This window comes from Aspergillus sydowii (genome assembly GCF_001890705.1).
Source record: "Aspergillus sydowii CBS 593.65 unplaced genomic scaffold ASPSYscaffold_15, whole genome shotgun sequence".
Lineage (NCBI taxonomy): Eukaryota > Fungi > Ascomycota > Eurotiomycetes > Eurotiales > Aspergillaceae > Aspergillus > Aspergillus sydowii.
Window position 1 is genome coordinate 843,202 of NW_024467873.1, and position 20,687 is coordinate 863,888.

Genomic DNA, 20,687 nt, shown 5'->3' on the forward strand with positions numbered 1-20,687 from the left:
TTGTCCCCTCATTTTGCCTGGTTTTCCTTACATAACATCTTCCAATTCATTATCCCCCGTTTGCCGTCGTCTGCCATGTCTTCTTATCTTTTGACTCACGCTGCATGAGGGGAGAGATAGAGGGTAACCCTAAACCCCCTTTAAAAGCGCAGTTCTGGGGTTCCTGCTGGATCTCTCGCCTTCCCAGATTGCTTCAATTCCGCCGGTTGGAGCGCAAGTGTCACACTCTGGTCTGGGTGGAGTCGGCCCTGACATTTTCTTCACGCGGACCACTTTCTTCCTCTTCCTCTCACCTTCTTACCTATAACGTCCTTAAGCTTTCAGCGACGCCTTCAACTCTCCCTTCGAAGCCCTCTGCTATTAGACTGCCTAGGGCCAGTCATGTCTTCCGAGCACGACTTCAACTTTGATCGGGCCGCGTCTCAAGGGGAGAAGGAGAAGATGACCAACGATGGCGACGTCCTGGTCACTGCCACACAACCGTCTTCCGGCCTAGATGATGCCGACTGCGAGAAGCATGGCGCCAGTCGCGAGTCGAATCCGCTACCAGACCTTAAGCGGAAGCTCAAAAGCAGACATCTGCAAATGATTGCCATCGGTATGCTTTCCGATATCTTTCCCTGCTCGCCGAGGTTCGTGATACCTTGATTGGTTCAGAGTGTTGACAATTGCAGGTGGCACAATTGGTACTGGCCTGTTCATATCTTCCGGTTCGGCTATCTCGTCCGCAGGTCCCGTTGGCGCATTGATCGCCTACATGTTTATCGGAACGATTGTCTACTCTGTGATGACGGCGTTGGGCGAGATTGCCACCTACCTGCCCATTCCCGGGGCCTTTACTTCCTACGCTACTCGATTGGTTGATCCTAGCTTGGGTTTTGCTATGGGCTGGATCTACTGGTTTTCCTGGGCAATCACATTTGCTCTCGAGCTTACAGCGACCGGTTTGCTTATACACTTTTGGAATAAGGACGTCAACATCGCCATCTTCATCGGTGTCTTCTGGGTTGTGATCACGCTCTTCAACTTGCTCCCTGTTAGCTTTTTCGGCGAGCTGGAGTTTTGGTTCTCCAGCATAAAGGTCCTTACTGTTATCGGTTTCATGATCTTTGGGATCTGGATGTCGTCAGGCGGGGGCAAAGAGGGATATCTCGGATTTCGCTACTGGGTACATCCGGGCCCCTTTGTGGCCTACGACGGGATATCCCCAGATTCGACGGCCAAGTTCGTTGGATTCTGGGCTGTTCTTATTCAAGCCGCATTCTCATACCAAGGAACCGAGTTGGTTGGTATTGCTGCAGGTGAAACCGAGAATCCTCGCAAGACTGTGCCCTCGGCCATCCGAAAGGCTTTTTTCCGTATTCTATTCTTCTTTGTGTTGACGATTTTCTTCATCGGCATCCTTATGCCGTCTAACGACGACGCGCTTTTGAACTCGAGTGGAAATGATGCTAACTCGTCACCGTTCGTCATCGCAGCAAAACGTGCAGGTGTCTCTGTGCTGCCAGACATCATCAATGCGGTTCTCCTGACGGTGGTGCTTTCAGCTGCCAATTCAAATGTTTACAGTGCCAGTCGTATTATGATCGGTCTCGCCCAGGAGGGTTTCGCTCCACGTTGTTTTAAGAAAACCTCAAAGCAGGGTGTCCCCTACTATAGCGTTGCGTTTACTTCTGCTTTCGGCCTTCTTGGCTTCATGAATGTTTCGGACTCTGGCAGCACCGTGTTCAACTGGTTCCTCAACATCTCTAGTGTTGCCGGTTTGATCTCCTGGGCATCCATCTTGGGATGCCATTTGGCCTTCATGCGTGCCCTGAAAGCCCGCAATATCTCTCGCGATCTTCTCCCTTATAAAGCATTATGGCAGCCTTGGTTCTCATGGTACGGGCTCTTCTTCAACATCATAATTATCTTGACCCAAGGATTCACGGCGTGGATACCAGAGTTCGATGTGACAAACTTTTTCATTGCCTACATCAGTCTGATTCTTTTTGTGGTACTTTATCTTGGCCACAAGATCATCTTCAGGCCCGCCTTTGTCAAGCCGATCGAAGCAGACATTGATACCGGCCGCCTTGCTTTGGAGAACGAATACTGGGAGACCACGACTTCAGAGAAGTGGTATAAACGGGCTTATAGAGCGGCGTTTACATAGATCGCCCTGCCATTTAATTCCCGATGTTTAATGATTTTTTTTTACTACTGTTTATAGCCATTCGCATGGGAGAGGGTTCAGCCATTTTTTCGATGTATTTATTTTTTTGTTTCCCGTCTATCTCCAGTTGTATATTATGCGCGTATTATTTGCTGCATTACATGGAGTTGGGTGAATTGACTTTCATAATTTGCGGCGACCGAATGGTATCATGTGGATTGGGGTCAGAGTGACCGAGATAGAACTGGACCATACAACGGGTACGGGATTTTCACCTGAGCATCCTAAATGCGAAGTATATATGGAGCAGACTACATGGTCGGTGGCGACCAGGGTTCGTGTAGAAGACAGTGGCGCACGAGCGGACGAACTGGTGTTTTAAGTGGCGATGTGAGAAACATAATTCGGGATATCATCAAGAGTCAAGAAAGGACTTCACATGCTGGCTTGAAACCGGGGCAGACACCTTTCTTAGTAACACCCCATGGATCGATCGATACTTGGCCGAAGGCTATAGCTTTAGCGTCTTGTCATCATGAATTCATGATGTATGCAACTCGAGGCATGTGAGTAACCGATCACAAGACGGACGCGCAGTCCTGGGCGCTGGCTCTGAGCGACCCCGTCGAGAATATGAAATAATTGTCGTGTAACGGATGGCCTCGGTTATCAAGCCCATTTCTGTCCGTCAACCCCTTCAAATTTCATAATCCCAGCTGTTTGTCCCCGAAGGAGCATGGAAACCTGCATCTAGGAAAGATACCGAGGCTTTTACCGTTATCGTACATTTTGTGGGGCATTTGCTGTCCTGCTTAACCACTCATATCATTGGCCTCCTATCTCTCGGGCCCGCCGACAGGAGGGCTTTCAACCGCTGCTGCATAGTTAATCTCCAGCTTCTCAGGCTCGACTCCGTGCCTTTCTCTCTCCCTCTTCCTCTATCCTTGTGCACCTCTCTCCTCTAAGCTTCCCTTCCGCTATTTCGCGCTTTCCCTCACAGATCGACGCCGTTTGTCGCACGGCCAGTGGATTTATCTCCGCCGCCCTCGAAACACCAGATCCGGTTCTTTTTTTACTGTCGGATCCTGCAGTATACTCGATTGACCAGGTTGGGATCCCTGGCCTCGTCACCTTAGATCTACTTGCAAACATATCTGACTACCCTCTAGTCATGTTTTTCTCTCAGGAGCGAGCTCACTTCGTCCGTGCGGCAGAGCTCAACCAGGAGCCTCCGAAAGGCAAGCCTTACTCTGTCCCCATTCCCGGCACCCAGAAGGATGGACGGAGTCCGGTATACCGTGCTTGGAATACACAGGAGGAACTGGTGAAAACACTGGACCCCAAGGTACGCCATAATATCCTTTTTTTTTTTCCCTTCCTTTTTTATTTTTGGTGAGTGCTAGGGTTAACGACACCAGGTCACCACCGCACACGAGATTTTCGAGTCCACAGCGAACCACTCCCCCAAGTCCGATTGTCTCGGATGGCGCCCTTATGATCCGGTAAAAAAGACGTGGGGTCAATACCAGTGGATGAGTTATGCCACTGTCCAGAAACGGCGCACTGAATTTGGTTCCGGGTTGGTTGAATTACATCACAAGCACAATTGTGTCCGTCCTGGGCAGTATGGTGTTGGTCTTTGGTGTCAGAATCGCCCGGAGTGGCAGATTACAGGTATCTATTTCCCTCACTAGGTTATTATGGTCTCCGCTAAGTTTTAAGACCTGGCATGTATGTCTCAGAGTTTATATTCGGTCTCGATCTACGATGTGCTCGCCGCCGATGCCACCGAATATATCATCAACCATGCCGAATTGAGCTGTGTTGTGGCGTCTCTACCTCATATCCCTACACTTATCAAGCTGAAACCGGTTTTGCCTAACCTGAAAATCATTGTGAGCTTGGACTCACTCGATGCGGGCGAGCAGGCAGGTCACTCCAAGCGCGCGCTTCTAGAGTCTATGGCCGCCGACCATGACCTGATGATCTACAGCATGGAAGAAGTTGAGGCCCTGGGTGCTGCCGCTAACCGTCCTTGTAATCCCCCGAAACCCTCGGACATCGTCACCATCAATTATACTTCGGGAACTACTGGTGCTCCCAAGGGTGTGGTCCTGACCCATGAGAACGCGGTAGCAGCTACTACTGGTGCATTGGTTTCCATTCCTCAGGCGCGAAATGATACGTTTCCGTCGTACCTTCCGTTGGCTCATATCTTTGAGCGTCTCATCGAACACGCGGCTCTTTGGTCTGGTGCTCGCATTGGTTACTTCCATGGGAACGTTCTCGAGCTTGTTGACGACCTCAAGTTGCTCAAGCCGACTGGGTTTGTCTCTGTCCCACGTCTATACAGCCGTTTTGGAACCGCTATCCGCGCCGCGACCACCGAAGCCCCCGGTTTCCGAGGAACCTTGTCCAAGCACATCGTTTCCGCCAAGACCGCAAACTTGAAAAACCCGGATCCCAGCAAAGCCACCGTGAAGCACGCTCTGTATGACCGGATCTGGGCCAAGAAGGTTGCCGCAGCCATCGGTCTTGAAAATGTAAAAACAATGGTCTCTGGTTCTGCGCCTTTGGACCCGTCCCTGCACAACTTTTTGCGAGTGGCAATTGGCGCAGATTTCTCCCAGGGCTACGGCTTGACCGAAACTTATGCTATGGCATCCGCGCAGTCTTCCAGTGATATTTCTTCTGGGAACTGTGGGCGCGTCGCCCCCTGTACAGAGGTGTGCCTACTGTCTCTGCCAGACATGGAATACTCCGTTGATGACAAGCCTTTCCCTCGCGGTGAGCTCCTCATTCGTGGTCCCAATGTATTCAAGGAGTACCTGAAGAATCCCGAAGAGACGGCCAAGGCTGTCACGGAGGACGGATGGTTTCAGACGGGCGACGTCGCCAAGATTGATGATAAGGGCCGTATCATCATTATTGACCGCCGTAAGAACGTTCTCAAGCTAGCACAGGGAGAGTACATCTCGCCCGAGCGATTGGAGGGCATCATCATGTCGGAGTTGGGATATTTCGCGCAGGCCTACGTGCACGGCGACAGCGTGCAGACCTTTTTGGTCGGTATCTTCGGTGTGCAGCCCGATATGTTTGCTACATTTGCCTCCAAAGTACTTGGTCGAACCATCGAACCCACCGATCTCACAGCTATCAAGTCGGTCTTGCAAGATGACAAAATCAAGAAAGCGGTGCAGAAAGACCTCGAGCGTGTCGCCAAGAAACACAAGCTCGCGGGGTACGAGAGAGTAAAGAACTGTTCTCTGATGGTCGAACCATTCTCAGTAGAGAATGACCTACTGACACCAACGTACGTACTACTTTATCTCGCTTTTGAAAATGAGAATGATGCTAACTCTGGATTCTAGTCTCAAACTCAAGCGTCCTCCCGTTGTAAAGAAGTATCGCCAGCTTCTAGACCAGTTATACGAAGCTGCTAACAATGAGCAATCCGCGCCTAAAGCTAAGTTGTAGTTTACATCCGGTTACAACATAGTCACGCGCGAAGCCTTTTTGTACATAGCACCTGATGGCGGATGTCTTTCTGTATGAATTTAGAATTGATATTGTATGATAAACTATGTTAATTAACTTTTTATCGAATCAATCGACCATGCAACACTTTAGCGAATTAATGATATCGATACTTGGTAGACTTGCGCATGTTGAATCGTTTGTATAGTGAGCTCTACCTACGCTGCACGAGGCGACATGTGATCTGCTAGCTTAACGCTTGGCACCAGCCTCAACTTCCTAAGTTTCTGTCATTCCGACAACAGCACACTCCGGCAAGAACTTACCAATTCTAGTTTCACCTTCGACAAGATGCATCTTTTAAATCCGCTTTCTCTCTTACTCTTTATAATAACGCCGGCCCTCTCGAACTTAACATTCACCATTCCGCCATCCCAGCTCCTCCCAAACCCTCATTCCTTGCCCGCCGACACTCATGCAACACTCACCTCGGCATCTCTCGCAAAACCCCTAAAAGCACCTCTTACCCGCTCCGCAACATTTGTCTTCCCCGGAATCGCTTCATCTGAGTACAAGATTGCCCAAAGAGACGACTTCTCTGGTTCGTACCTGCTCGATATTCGATCGTCGGAATATGTTTTTACACCGTTAAGAGTTGATCTTGATGAGAGAGGATATGTGAAGGGTGTTTGGGAAACATTCCGAGGCAATGAGTGGGGTAATCGCGGGGTTGAGAAGTATCTGAGGCCCGCGGATGTGCAAGTTGATGGCGGGCAAGGGGATGCCGGTGATGTGGTCGTTGACTTGAAGGTTGTTGGGAGGAAGGGGTTCTACGAAGTTCGACAGACCTGTATGTGTTTCCTCACCCGCCAGTCGCCTCCATTTAAATGTTATCTCCTTTCTCGGAGGCGCTGTTCAAACGGTCTATCAGGTCTTATGCTAACATTCTCGGGTAGTCTCGCCGCTGTCACTAATCAAGAACCCCATGATTTTGCTTGCGCTTGTTGCGCTGGGTTTTACCTTTGGGATGCCAAAGCTTATGGAAAACAGTATGTTTGGTCATTCTTATCTGCATTTGCCCTTAGCCTGGTCGTGTTCTGTCTGTTATTTTACGATGTGGGTTGCTAACGGTTTGAGCGCAGTGGACCCCGAAATGCGTGAGGAATTCGAGAAACAGTCTCGCGCGTCGCCTATGGCTGGTGCGCAGAATGCAATGGCTGGTGGTGGTCCCGCAAACTTCGATCTTGCAGGGTGGATGGCTGGAGCTGCGCCGAGGACACAACCCGTTCCGGCGTCTCCTGGTCCTGGTGCGGCGACTGGGAGGGAAAATAGGGGAGGAGCGCGGAGGAGGTGAGCCGCTCGAGGAGTGTTCTTTGATGTATATTTAGTTGTTGAAGATACGTATGTGTATGGTATAGATAGGTCCAGGGCAATGGTTCGCCAGACGCTACATGCGAGCTGCCTATAATTTCTCGTGCGAATAACACAGACAGCCTCCAAAATACCATTACAGAATCATCATAATACGTGCATAACCTCGGTGGTTATGGTTAAAGTTACAGGTATAACTAAAAATCACCTCCAAAGTCATCTCCACCTCCAAAGTCATCTCCACCACCACCATAATCGCCTCCATAATCATCATGGTCATGGTGATCGTCAATCGCATCTGCTAGCAGCGCACCCCCAAGCAACCCACCTCCTACACCCAGCGCCGCCGCACCAGCCATCCCCATTCCCCCTCCACCTGGTCGTCTCTGCGGTTGCATTCCCCCGCCATAATAGGGTTGCTGCGGGTACCCGTAAACGGGCTGCGGCCCATATCCAGCCCCATACCCAGGTCCAGGTCCATACCCCTGTTGTGGCGGGTAAAATCCACCGGGGGCCCCGTACCCAGGACCAGGACTGGGAGCGCCATATCCGGGGTGGGAAGGCCGGTACCCTCCATGCACTGCCGACGGACGACCAGAATATCCTTGACCGGATGAAGCCTTGCCCATGAGCTTACTGAAGAAGCCCTTCTTTTTGTCCTTGCCTTTATCTCTGTCCCCCGCTGGGAAGGAGGGTGTTGGAGAATGTGGGTTGACATTGTCGTAATAGCCTGCTGCCGCACCAGGCCCTGTGGAACTAGACCTTGCGTCTTCTTCAGCTTGCAATCGCGCTGCTAGCGCCGCGTCGCTCTCGATGGTGTCTTTGGCGCTTGGTCCGGATACTCCCGGACCGGAAGCCGGTTCGCCGTTGTATGGATTGTTTGACGAGAAACGATTGGCCTTCTTCTTGCCAGAGTCTTCTGCGTCGGAGACGGCGGACGGATTGCCCGGTCCGGAGTCCTCATATGACGGCGGTGGTGCGCCTGGTTGATCTGCGTGTGGTTGTTCGGACGCAGGTATTGGGGCTTGTGCTGGGGCTTGTGGTGTAGATGCTGGGGTGGACTGGGGTGGCTCCCATTGGGATTTGCCTGTGGCCAGGTTGATGAAGAACCTGGAGCAGAGTCTGGTCAGATCTGTCTGAGGAGGGAAGAGCAAAATTGATGGCATGCATACCATTGCTTATATGTATCGTCAAACTGTGTTGTCCACCCCTCCGGGACAGAAGGGGGAGGGGGGCCAGGCGGCGGGACGAACGACATCAAAAAGTATATCGAATCTCTTTAAGGTTGCACGAAGGGCTTCAGTCGACGTACTTGAAGTAGCGGGAGTTATATCAATACAGATGGAAAGCTCGCGCGATAGGCCAGGTATTGAATGCAAGAGTGGTGAGGTGAGATGCGGGGATTGCCATGGCTGTTTCATATAGCCTTTAGTCACAATTGCCACGAGAATCCTTCGACGATGCTATTGGTGGACCGGATATTCTGTGACCTTCCTCCTTGAATGGAGCGACGGTTATTGTGTGGCTGTGCGTCTAAGCCACCGTTAATATAAAGAACATACGGAGTAGATGGATAGTGAATGGAGGGACCTCGGATCAGATAAGTTGTCAGATTGTTATTCTAAGTACTTTTGCGTGTAACATTATAAGAGCCCAGGCAACATACAAAATGTGAAATTCAGAACTGACGTCATACAGGCTGATATCCAGCCCTACTAATGAGCTCGAACTACCTAGAACAAGGTATGAATACTAACTTTCATCGCATCGTGCGCATGAGATTAATATTTACTATATGTTGTAATTATATCCCCTGTGATCTCAATCAACTGAGTAAATATTGGACTGCCCTAGATAAACTCTATGATTGAAGACTGGAGTTATTTTTATATTTTCCCGCACAGTTGTATGGTGTTTTATTAGCTATTATATTGGTTATATTTTACCTCTGGCTAATAAACTCAAGCCCGTTACAAGTACGAGGTGGTTTGCAGAAGGTCTAGTAGATGCCTTACCGGTTTCATTAAATCCATGCAAGAAAAAGCCATCTATTGTACCTTGTATAATCACCCGAGAATTCGCAGCTTATTCCCATTTAGTCGGAAAAGTTTGGGTCTATTGTGCTGCTATTGGGCCACCAGAAGTCATCTTCAAGATCATCGAGGTCATCTGAACCACCCCCGCGTTTAGAGCATATCAGAGAGGATGCCTGCGAGCTCGCAAGATCTTCCGCATCCGAGTCACCGGTAAGATCTATGACCTCAATGCCAATATTGTCAAGAGCGGCTGAATCTGGCTGCCTGCGCTTTGGTGAAATCTTATACGCAGGTTCATCATCATATCCATCACTGCATAGATCAATGAAGTTATGCTCATCAGCACACTCAGATTTAACAATCACAGTCCCTGGGTTTCGCCTCTTGTTCCGAGCACGCATCTGGTTGCGCACTGTTGCAAGTGTTATGTGGCCTTCAACTTCTTTCCGTACTTCAGGTTTCAAGCCCTCGCGATACTGAGGCGGCATGCCACAGAGCTGTCGCGCCTTATAGTAATTTGTGAGTGGAGTGAATGCTATACTTTCCAGCGAGGTTCCAGTTGGTCGTGCCCATGCAGCAAACGGGCCCCTATAGCGAGGGCCCTTGCCAGGCCCAAACACAGGGTGGAATTCAATTTGCCCTGATGAAACCAGATCCTGAGCAGCTTTAACACCGGATTCCGGATCGGGTTCTCGCCCAACGCCGTGAGGGCTTTCTTTAAAAATGAATGCCGCAGCGTCGTCTGGGCAGAATGGACTATTAGATAGAAGATGCACACCCCCAGAAACATCTCCAATCAGCAAATTAGATCGATCCGGCGAAAATGCTCCACACATGATTCCTTCATTGAGAGCGGCCACATCTTCAACAAGCACATCATCAGGCGCGCGAAGGATATTCCACCTTTTTACTACACCGTCTGAAGCGCCTGTATACAACTGGTCAGATGTTGAGCCCCATAACTGCATGTTGACGCCGGTATCTGCCTCTTCTTTAGGAACCGTTTCGTCCAGTTGATTCAAGGGGGCTCCATGGTTGAGCTTGTGAACGACTTCGCCACAATTGCGCATATCCCAGACATAGGTGATGCCGTCTGTACAGCTAGTGGAAACATAGTTTGTATTAGCGGGGCAGAACGCCACTTCGTTCATGTCCAAAGCTGGGCACTCAAGCTCTAAAACTCGAGACTTGAGTCTAAGTGGTTCGTAAATGTTCACAACCGACCGGGTGCCCCGAGAAACTTGCTGACCCGCAGTGCAAGCTGCCCCAAATATAGGTAAGGTGGGGTGCCAGGCAACGTCAAAAACATTTTGTGAATTTGGTGAAAAGTACTCAGGGTCGACCGATGATTCCCGGACACGAAATGCAGCGAGAAGTCCATATTGAGCAACGCCATCTTCCTTATCGGACATTCCTGCGAGTAGGTAGTCCTTTGTTGCGTGACTAGACCCCCATGCAATTGACGTCGGTATCAACTCAATTTCTTTTCTTGACCTCGCACGCGGTAGTTCGAGTGCTGTATATTTCGCATCATTGGTGTCCCAATATCCAATTGTACGTGTCCCCGTAGCCAATATATTTTCGGCGAAGTTCGAACGTGCCATAACTATCACCTTTGAGTCGTGCTTCAGGGTCTTGTGACACGTAGCTTTCCCTCTTGAAGTATCCCATAGTTTAACGGTGCGGTCATAGCTGGCAGTATATAACGTGTCTTCAAACCACCGCACAGCAGTAACACTCATGAAAAGACGAGAATCATTCACAATATCGTTTGCTGAGCCCCTATCCCTGGGACGTGGTATGCAGTGGTCCGGCAACTCACATAGTTCACTGTTGGTGAGATTTCCAAACAAAAGATTGTTTTTCCTATTATACGCCATCATATGTTCATCACATTGTGCGGTAGCACCTGCTGCGAATTTTGTCCCATCAGGTGACCATGCTAGAGTAACAACATCATTGGAAGCACCCTTCCATGCCTTTGATACTTTGAAATCACCGGTAAATTGCGAATATAATCGCCAGTCCGAGCGTTCACCCAATTCCCGGTGTTGTAACAGACTGCTGAATGATGTATCCCGGTGTCTACTAATCCTGCTCGCAGGATATTGGGTTGTTGTAGAAGAGATAGCATAACGGGAGTACCGTAGCGAGCCCCTGGGGATTGGCATGGCCTTGATTTCTTGCGCTTTCTCCTCACCCTCACTATTAAACAGAGGGAGTTTCTTGTAGTACTCTTTGGGACCTCTTGAACGACCAGAACGTCGTAACACCGCAGATCCTGGTATTGGTGCCTCACTATCAGGTGAAGGCGATTGGACGGTCTGCTTTCTTTGCGGCGCCCTCAATGGTTTTCTTCTAGGTGTCGGTAATGTAACTGTTCGCTTGGTCATCATCGCCGGATTGACGTGAGCTTTTGGTGGCACATGCTCGGTTGCCCGTGGGTTACTTTGAGGGCGTAACTGAACGTTCCCCCTGGGAATCTTCACTCGGGCTTTTGATCTATCGGCCGTTAACTTGGTGACTGGGTTCTCCGTGTTGTGAGGCTGCTGGAAGGTATTTCGTGACTCCTCAGACGTCCCTCTCATGAATTTTGAAAGTAGATCTTCTGACTCTTTGATCATAGAGGGGTCATCCGATCCTAAGAGGGTTGACCGTATAGGATATCGAGAATTAAGAGAGTCTTTTTCCATTTTAACTAGACTCCGGGTTATTTGTGTTGTCTAATGTGGAAAAAGGTATTAATATATTGGCCCTGGCTGTGCTGTTTAGAGGTTCTTACCTAGTCTCAGCTCGATGCGGGATCCTCAGGTTAGAACATACATTATCGCAAGGGTATTGGATATTTGTGACAAGACATATGTATGCACTGTCCGATTAAACGAAAATTTCCAGAGACACCCTTATGGGCGAACTTTAAGGTAAATAGTGTTAATAGCCCAAGGAATAGGGTACCAAGTAGTGTCTCACTCTCATTTAGAGTGTATAACCATAATATCTAGCTTTACCCTAAAGTGGTTACTAGATATAACAATACGTGGAAAATTAAAGCCACTAGCCGTACAAAAACAAAGACAGCCTATTATAAAGGCTATGCCTAGAGCAAGACTATGGTTAGTTTGAAGGGGAAGAAGAAGAAGCCTAAAAGGACTTACATGAGGGGGACGTCGAGGTAAGGATTTATCAAATGCAAGACAGCACAATCGCCTTTACTTTTTAGCCACTCAGTAAGCCATGTGCTTAGCATATAACTATGCTCAAATTTTCAGTGTGTTCTTGGAAAGGAAAGGAGAATGGTTGCTGAAGGTCTGGTAGTGAATAAGAGAAAGAGGAAGCATCTCGCGACGCGTGAACGCGACAGCCAATTTTTACCATAAACAGTAGGCGGTAAAGTTTTGCTGACAAAGTCAAGCCACACAAAGGTAGTTAGCTAAGTAAGTTCACTAACTGGTTAGTTAATAACCTACAATTTCAGTGGGAACTTGGGCTATGGTGTAGATAGTGGATACGATATGAAGTATGATTTAAAATAAAAGAGTAGAGTGAGAGTTGGGTATGTTATATGTTATTTCAAAGGCAGGAGACTGAGTACAGAATCATGTATGGCCAATTATATACATTATTAACTGAGCTAAAAGAACCATCCTATTACTAATCGTTCCCACTAGAAGTACCGAAGGTAGGTATTGCCTCGGCTTTGTGAACGGATCGTATTAGACGCCAGGAGCCTTCTAACTGTATAAAGGTTGTACAAGAAAACGCCCCATTGTTAGATAGACGGCCAGGCCTAGAATTTAAATGAAAAATTTCATCTTTGGAAACATGGGATACAGACCCATTCCACAACTGCTCCGCAGTGGGGTTTAGTTGGTTGTTACTGTTAACCCCAATGACCCATTGGACCATTTCACCACCTATAACAATCTCATCTATTTGGCAGCACGGCTTCTCCTAAGGGTCACCATTGAATCGTATAGAACATCCTTGAAAGCAAATAGGAATGCGGCGGTGATTGCACTTTGGGTGACCTTAGGTCCAATTCCTGTAGAATCATAAGCATGGGCGCGCGCGTCGGTTAGACGGACAACTTGCCTTTGTATAATCCAGTATAACCTTCTTCGTTGATTATTCTTTTCAAGCTTCCATTCAAACTCTCCTTGGGTCCGTCCTTACTGGCAACGTGCATCCGGCTCTTCACTGTGATATAAGGGTATGTGATTGAGGTGGCCAGGATTTTGCCCAGCGCGCCGAGATAAAAGGCATCCTTTGGTGTCATACGGCGGCGGCGCTCCACTATGTTTTTCAACTGCTCGAATATGGTATACTGCAGAATAGGGTTAATCACCAGGATAAGGGCAGGCAAAACACCGGAGAAAAGTGCAGCTGGGCCCTCTTTCTGGAGCAGCTCCATGAGTGTGCCAAATGTAGAGGCCGGCTGCTTCTTAGGGCCACCGGGTAACGATGGGTCATCTTCCGCGGATTTGCGTGCGGTCATCCTGGTGTTGATAACCCAGATCGGGTTGGTGAGTAGGACAGTAGCACTCCCTGCAATCGCACCAGCGATCATTGATTCAACCGTCGACAGCTTCTTTGAGCGACCCGCTTTCTCGGCGGTTCTCTCAAAGGCCGATCGAGTCCATTCATACCAGTAGTAATACACAAAGTTAGTGACACTGATACCAAACAACGCCGACTCAAGACCAGAATAAAGTCCGATTATTCCCTCCCTCTGCACGATACGGCGAATCGCATCAATGGTGGAAGACTGTGCACGCTTCGATTCGACTTGCGCTCGGGTCGAAAGCGTAATAAGCGGATATCTAAGAAAAATCCATGTGAGATTACGCTTGGGGGCCATAAACGGATTCTGTTTCATGCACGTACGTTAAAACCATGGACAGTATCCCACCTCCAGCGCCCGCCAGCGCATGGGCTATGTTGTCGCTCTGCTGTGCAGCTGCAGCTGCAGCGACCTTCTTCGGATCCTCGACCTTCGATAAAGACATAATGAGATATGGGGACTATCCCTTCAAACTCGGACGCGAAGGAGTGTGAATATGCAATGGATTGAAAGCTATAGTGAGGTGGAAAGAAAGGGGGTAAAGGAGGAAAGAAATGAAAGGAGGTGTCAAAAGGAGCGGTACCGTATACGAATTACAATCGGAATAAATGGAGTGTGATTCGAACGGAGTGAAGATGCTTGGATCGCCTTCGACTGGGGAACGATGACCGATTTCATGACGTTGCCGAATCCCTATACCTCGGCTGATTTACGATGAAGTTCCCTCCTCCTTCCGACGCCTCGTAGAAGACTAGAAGCTACAAAAAGCGACCGGTAGCCTACTTAAATGACCGCCTTTATGGTCTCGAGAACTTCTTCACCAGTATCAGTGTTTTTTTCGCGTTCATCTCAATACGGGGAACTTCTCGGTCACTCCCAAGCGTAACGGTGTGGGCGTGGTCGAGACGGTAAAAGACGATATCAGATTGTCACACTAAGCTTCACCTGGCCCTTGGCCGAGGTTGAATTTTGTTTTCGCCGTCACCGTGGTAGAAAGCCTGTACCTAAATCTTGATGCATTATCAGTTTCTATATGGGGCCCTGTTTCTCAAGTAATAATAGCATCAATTTACATTATACGAGTAATGAATGAAGCCCTTGTGCTTCCTAGGGACCGACCCTTCTTGTCGCTAGGTGTATCCTGCATGTGATCTTGCTGAAACTATACTGCAGCATATACTAGGGGCCGTATGGAGGGATCAGATGTCCGGATGATCGCGCTCGTGGTTGTTTCTTTCTTTCTTTTTTGTTGTTGTTTCCCAGGGAAATAATGCGGTCGACCTTGGGAGTCAGGTGTAGAGTCATCTACTCTGAGTCTTGAAGCCGGGTAGTGCATCTAATCCAGGTTTTACAAATTCCGGAGATTTAATAGCATACTCCGTAGTTCTTAGTTCAATCTGGGTGAGGTACTGATTATGGCTAGAAAAGACTCGATAACTTCTAATTTACCACAGCAGCAAGCCACAAGTCATTCATGCGTTTCCTATTAATTGAGCCCGACAAGATACGCAAGGAATCCAACCTAAGCAACATGAAGAAAATGAAGTAAAGATGTCCATAATAGAGTCGCAAAACAGAAAGTAAGCAGAAAGCAAGGAAGAACGAAGTGTCGGGGTAAAAAGTACGCAGAGAAACAGGGTGCTAATCCCTAAAAAAAAGATCTTGTATAAAGACGAAGTGTAGTAAGCCGGCTAAAGCATGGCGGACAATCGAAATACCCCCCGTACTCTTCCTCAGCTAATTAAACCGATCAACACCGTTCGTTCATACCATGCTGAATGAACACAGCCGCCAAACTTCGCAAAGCAAACCAAGGCCCCACGAATGATTCTCTGTGCCCTGTGCCAAAGGGGGAGGGTTCGGCAATAGTGATTTTGTGTCATGATTCGTCTAACAACAGCCACCACCGGATCCAGATTGGACACCCTGTCCTTGACCAACTTGCACAGTCGGCTTGTTGTTTACGGTCGCGGTGCCCATGCGCTCCTTGATCTGTCTGGCCATCGTCAAGAAGGCTTGTTCGACATTAGACGCATTCTTGGCAGATGTTTCCAAAAATGGGATTCCGAGGCTATCAGCAAATTCCTAAAAGGCACACACGCAAGTTAGACAGATTACGTGAACGAAAGCGGAGAGGGTCACTGATCGATTGTGCTGGCATAGGGTAGTGGCTACATACCTTCGCGACAGTATATTCCACGACCTTCTTATCCTCCATATCACTCTTGTTCCCCACAAGCAGCTTGTTGACACCTTCGGTCGCATAACGGTCGATTTCCTGGAGCCACTGCTTCACATTGTTGAAAGAATCCATGTCGGTAACATCATATACAACGCAGATACCATGAGCGCCACGGTAATAAGACGATGTGATGGTTCGGAATCGCTCTTGGCCGGCGGTGTCCCACTACATACTGTGTCAGCTATATTTGATTATGGGAAGAAGTGTTCTGGGTCTTCGTACAATTTGAAGTTTCACTGTTTTGCCGTCAAGCTCGATAGTGCGGATTTTCTGTGAGGGAGCTGTCAGTATACTGATGTTCGCTTTCTGGAATGAATACTTGACGACGACTTGGAACGTCAAAAAAGGAGAAAGAAAGAAAGAAGATAAAGAACAAATAAGAATATTGTAAAAAATGACAAAACCGTTAGCCGGGATACGTACGAAATCCACGCCAATAGTAGAGATGTAGCTTTCTGTGTAGGTGTCATCGGCAAATCGAAGGAGCAAACAAGACTTTCCAACGCCGGAATCTCCGATAAGGAGAAGTTTGAAGAGGTAATCGTATCTATCCATGCGGTTAGGACACGGCAGTCCGAATTAATCGGCATTTCGAGAGTAACAGCGGGTATGGCATGGGGGTAGAGTACTCTGAGTTTTGAACAAATTAGCCAGTTGAACAAAGACGGAATATCGGAGTTGTGTAGGCAAGGCAGATAAATTGAGAGGAGGCACCATGTCGCTGGGGCAGAGTAATGGCCGGAGTGCAGACATATCATTGTAGGCAGACATTCAAACAACTTACCACTCGGGGTTCATCTTGGATACTATCCGACAGCGTATTCCTGGAATGAAAGTAAAGTACGATTAGATGGGAGACAGTATCTGCAGCGAGACAGAGAGCGAAATCTAAGTGATGTAAATGTCGTTGAAAAGTGTCAGCCAGGATGGACTTCGGCGGTGTTGCTAAGTGCAGGTGAGCAAAGGAGCCCAGCGTGCAGGTAGCCTGTGACCGTTCCACGTTCTGACCCGGCCCAGAGCCAACCTTGACCAGATTAGGTCTAGTGTGTTCCATTCAAAAATAGCCCGTAACATCCCTTGGCCTGTCACCTCCAGCTTCACTACGGACTAAACTCCAAAAACAGCAGGAATTTTTCAAAGGAAGGAACCTGGCTAGCTAGTTAGCCAGTTAACTAACTTAGTTAACTTGCAGGATTATGTAAACCTATGTAACCTAGAGTTTCCTACTGGCCTACGGATAGATAGAGCGGATATAGATGTCAAGTCAAGCAAGGGAGCGTTCAATGGACATTACGACTTGGACTAATGTAGGTATGTTATATAGTAATTAAACGTCTAAGATAATACCTAGTTCAAGAACATTGAACTGGGACAAGTTTGATAACCAATTTCGAGGACACCATAATTGAATAGTTATTCAGCTCATTTTATTCGATATTAATAATATGCATAATAAGAATCATTCCCCCGAATAATGCAACCTGCACATGCTTCTAATCCCACCAACCATCAAGCATAGCCATGCTCTTGAAGCCATTTCAAAACCTGCTTTTCATCTCTTTCCTTGTAGTTAGCGTTGGTTCGGATGCTGTCTGCCACAATCACCAGTGCACGATCATACGCGCTTGTGTCTTTCTTTTGAAAAAACGCAGCAATATCCGCTCCAATGCTGTGATCCGCGAATTTGGAGAGTCCCATCCGCACAAAGCGCTCGAAAACGACATTGTTTGTGGATAGACGACCTTCTACAAAATCCCAGTTCTTCTTGAGATACTCCCATAGCAGGTGGCGAGCTTTGGAGTTTGCAGCCAAGGAGACTGCACCATTGTGCACGTCTTGGATCGCAACCTTGTCCGAAAACACGAAATCCAGGTAATCATCAACCAGTATAGCATCCTTCGTACGTCCAAGCGCAGCTAAACAGATTTCCTTGCCATCGACGGAATCGGTTCTGAGGTACTCGTCTTTAACGGAGTTGTACTCTGAGCGAGTACCCTCCGACACAGCAATGCCAAAAATAGTAGAGCGGAGGTTTGTGTGGATAGCGCTCTTGTCCTTCGCCGTGGCCCAAAGATCAAAGCGTCTCTTAGCCTCCGTAACAATGCTGGACAATACGGTTAATCGTGGACAGAACACGAAGGACGAGAATTGGGAATTGCGTACCTTTCATTGCCCGCAAGCCCTGACATCGCAATGAGAAGCTTCCTCAACTGGACAGTCAGATAGTCCTCATCGGGCTTGAACTCCCAGCCGATTTTATTCACAGCCGGAGACGATAATCCACTAGCAAATTTCTTCAGACCCCCAGCCACAGCTTCATTCTGGGAGAATATGGATCGCAGATTGCCGACAGAGGACGAAATTTGAGACCAAACCCTACGAGATGTGTTAGTAGGGGACTACAAGGTCTGTCTAGACCAGGGGGTGGGGGCTTACAAATAGTTTTTCTCATCCTTGAAGCCTTCTAGGAGAGACAATAGAGCCGCGGTGGTGCCTTCACCTGATACAGCAAGGGCGGCAGCATCGCCGATCAACCCGATTTTATCCTCAGTACTTAGAGAATCTAGAGATTTTCCGAGCTTTTCTAGTCTGTCAGGAGAATAGTTGGTTCGATAAAATCCCGACAGATCTTTGTTGATCTTGTAGAACGAATCGCGTCCAAGACCTTGAATAGTATCTGCGTTGGAAACAAGAGCACGAGGCTGCTGAGCTGCCAGATCTGGCCCCGACTTGATGCCGAGTGGGATCCACCACATTGTTTGATCTTCTTCGGGTTCAGCATCCCCAGTTGAGAGGAACCGGTTTTGTCGAATCTCAAGTTGACCAGCCTCTTCCGTAACAGTGACAACGGGGAACCCAATTTTTCGAATCCAAGGGTCCTGCAGTCGAATATCAGCGACTTTATCTATAAATCTAACCTTGACACCACTTACCATGAAGTTATTAACATCCTGGTTAGATGCCTGGCTAAGCGCAGACCAGAGGTCATTAGTAGTAGCGTTGCCTGTATGTGGTCCATTAGCAGCTGCCATAGAAGTAAAGTAGTTATGAATGGAAATGTACGTACCGTATGCGTGAGCCTTGAGATACCGAGCAACACCTTGAAGGAAAGTTTCTCGGCCAAGATGAGTACTTAGCATGCGGATCACCGAGCTCCCTTTTAGGTAACTAATATGATCAAATATCTGATCAACCTCTAGAGCGTTTTTAACAGGCACTTGAATTGGGTGAGATGCGCGCAATGAATCCAGCTGGAATGCTTGTTGGACACCTTCAGCCTAAGCAATAGTCAACCACTTAGGCCAGAAATTAAAGTTACCTCGGGCATTGCGTACCACAAACTGAGACCAGATATTCCATTCTATTCAAAATATTAGGCAATCCCTTTCAATAACAAGAAAAGCAGGAGATTACTCACCGGGATAGAAATGATCGACAGCAAGCCATCCAACCCAAGTAGCAAACCCTTCATTCAGCCAAAGCTCGTCCCACCAATCCATTGTGACGAGGTTGCCAAACCACTGGTGCGCAAGTTCTAACATATACCTAACGTCAACCGGGCCCTAATGCTATGGCTTGCGAGTGAAAATCAGACTTACCGTGCGCAACGACGTAAGCAATTCGATTCTTATATCGAGTATCAGACTTTCCCTCGTCAAACAATACAGCAGTTGTGCGGTATGTCACAAGGCCCCAATTTTCCATAGCTCCCATAGCCTAAGATAAATTAGAACAAATCGAAACTTTGGATTGGCCGGATGAAACAAAACGGGGAAACTTACAAATTCATGGACGGCCAGAAGGTCTGCCTTGGGCAAAGGATATTCTATCTCGAAAACTTCCGAGAAATAGTCAACGGTCCGGTGTGCACACTCAAGAGCAAAGCGGGCCTGTTCCTTAAGCCCCTTTGTCGTATAAACGCGAACAGGAATACTCTTTCCTCGGTATTTCCGCTCAGTGAAGGCTTCAACGTAGTCAAAGTCACCAACTGCCCAGGCCAAAAGCTGATGAAAAGTGTCAGTTTGTATTTATTCCAAGGGAATTATATACGAACATAAGTGCTCATCACCGGAGTGGTGTCGAAAGAAACCACTTTGAGCTCTGGCTTGCTGCCATCCTTCTCAGACTTGACTGGCATATTGCTGATAGCCGTTTGACCTTTGGGCACTTCGATCTCGAAGTCAAACGTAGCCTTGAGATTGGGTTCATCAAAACAAGGGAAGGCTCTGCGCGCATCACAGGACTCAAACTGAGTGCTTAACATGTAGTGGAAGTCTCCTTCTTTGGGAGTATCATGGGTTGGCTTAACGGCGGCCTTATACTTTGAGCGGTAGAACCCAGCCATGGCATTGTTCATTGTGCCAGTAAATGAAATAGAGACAACGACATCTGATTGAGGGAGTTCGTCGGGAAACCTAAGCGTCACACGCTCCGATTTCTGGTCGTAAATGATTTCAGATGCCTTCGCTAGCTCTGCGCCTACAGCAGCATCATTGTTAAGGGTGTCCGTTGGCCAGAGATAGGGCGTTCAGAATAAAGTGACTATCACATACCATCTGCCGCTATAAGCTCCGCGTGCTGTACTTCAATCTCTTTGGAATTGAGTATCACGTCCGTCGTGGGACCGCTGACTTTAGAGTTGATTTTGACAATACCCCTGTAAGCCCACGATTCACCGAGCTGCAGGTCGAAAAGTGATATGCCATAATGGCTGGGCTTGACCCTACGGTATGGATTAAATCAAACCCACTCTATTGGTTAGGGTATTCCAGAGAAAACCAACTCACACGCTGGGCAGAATGTCTCTGTCCTTTGCTTCCATTGCGCGAACTTCAGACGAGCAGT

General features: G+C 48.1%; 8 protein-coding genes across 8 annotated transcripts; 3 read left to right on the plus strand and 5 right to left on the minus strand.

The window, feature by feature from the left end:
* Positions 1-381: 381 nt before the first annotated feature.
* ASPSYDRAFT_162102 (putative arginine transporter) lies at positions 382-2,155 on the plus strand (the record flags this gene model as incomplete). Its single annotated transcript, XM_040843059.1, has 3 exons — positions 382-598; positions 675-1,439; positions 1,509-2,155. The coding sequence occupies 3 exons, from the start codon at positions 382-384 to the stop codon at positions 2,153-2,155; spliced, it is 1,629 nt and encodes a 542-aa protein (XP_040697792.1).
* A 1,171-nt stretch (positions 2,156-3,326) lies between these two features.
* ASPSYDRAFT_94481 (putative AMP-binding enzyme) lies at positions 3,327-5,632 on the plus strand (the record flags this gene model as incomplete). The annotated part of the gene is made up of 4 exons (XM_040852971.1): positions 3,327-3,500; positions 3,574-3,829; positions 3,878-5,468; positions 5,527-5,632. 4 exons carry the CDS (start codon positions 3,327-3,329, stop codon positions 5,630-5,632), a joined length of 2,127 nt encoding a protein of 708 aa, XP_040697793.1.
* Positions 5,633-5,808: 176 nt separating this feature from the next.
* On the plus strand, positions 5,809-7,093 carry ASPSYDRAFT_518128 (uncharacterized protein). Its single transcript, XM_040848365.1, has 3 exons — positions 5,809-6,482; positions 6,589-6,681; positions 6,775-7,093. The coding sequence occupies exons 1-3, from the start codon at positions 5,984-5,986 to the stop codon at positions 6,984-6,986; spliced, it is 804 nt and encodes a 267-aa protein (XP_040697794.1). The 5' UTR covers positions 5,809-5,983; the 3' UTR covers positions 6,987-7,093.
* Positions 7,094-7,200: 107 nt separating this feature from the next.
* On the minus strand, positions 7,201-8,261 carry ASPSYDRAFT_94483 (uncharacterized protein; the record flags this gene model as incomplete). Its single annotated transcript, XM_040852972.1, has 2 exons — positions 7,201-8,113; positions 8,176-8,261. 2 exons carry the CDS (start codon positions 8,259-8,261, stop codon positions 7,201-7,203), a joined length of 999 nt encoding a protein of 332 aa, XP_040697795.1.
* Positions 8,262-8,600: 339 nt separating this feature from the next.
* ASPSYDRAFT_519687 (WD repeat protein) lies at positions 8,601-12,187 on the minus strand. Its single transcript, XM_040848402.1, has 2 exons — positions 11,863-12,187; positions 8,601-11,737 (listed from the first exon to the last, which is right to left on the minus strand). Exon 2 carries the CDS (start codon positions 11,730-11,732, stop codon positions 9,099-9,101), a length of 2,634 nt encoding a protein of 877 aa, XP_040697796.1. The 5' UTR covers positions 11,733-11,737; positions 11,863-12,187; the 3' UTR covers positions 8,601-9,098.
* A 397-nt stretch (positions 12,188-12,584) lies between these two features.
* Positions 12,585-14,283, minus strand: pmp47 (putative peroxisomal membrane protein Pmp47). The gene is made up of 3 exons (XM_040848145.1): positions 13,924-14,283; positions 13,132-13,859; positions 12,585-13,081 (listed from the first exon to the last, which is right to left on the minus strand). The coding sequence occupies exons 1-3, from the start codon at positions 14,043-14,045 to the stop codon at positions 12,969-12,971; spliced, it is 963 nt and encodes a 320-aa protein (XP_040697797.1). The 5' UTR covers positions 14,046-14,283; the 3' UTR covers positions 12,585-12,968.
* A 1,207-nt stretch (positions 14,284-15,490) lies between these two features.
* ASPSYDRAFT_161781 (Rab family GTPase YPT1) lies at positions 15,491-16,397 on the minus strand (the record flags this gene model as incomplete). The annotated part of the gene is made up of 4 exons (XM_040843030.1): positions 15,491-15,685; positions 15,780-16,007; positions 16,065-16,112; positions 16,266-16,397. 4 exons carry the CDS (start codon positions 16,395-16,397, stop codon positions 15,491-15,493), a joined length of 603 nt encoding a protein of 200 aa, XP_040697798.1.
* A 954-nt stretch (positions 16,398-17,351) lies between these two features.
* ASPSYDRAFT_94487 (M1 family metallopeptidase) lies at positions 17,352-20,664 on the minus strand (the record flags this gene model as incomplete). The annotated part of the gene is made up of 12 exons (XM_040852973.1): positions 17,352-17,946; positions 18,006-18,218; positions 18,279-18,721; positions 18,776-18,846; positions 18,910-19,120; positions 19,178-19,203; positions 19,261-19,377; positions 19,442-19,559; positions 19,625-19,846; positions 19,897-20,321; positions 20,396-20,565; positions 20,630-20,664. The coding sequence occupies 12 exons, from the start codon at positions 20,662-20,664 to the stop codon at positions 17,352-17,354; spliced, it is 2,646 nt and encodes an 881-aa protein (XP_040697799.1).
* Between the last annotated feature and the right edge of the window lie 23 nt (positions 20,665-20,687).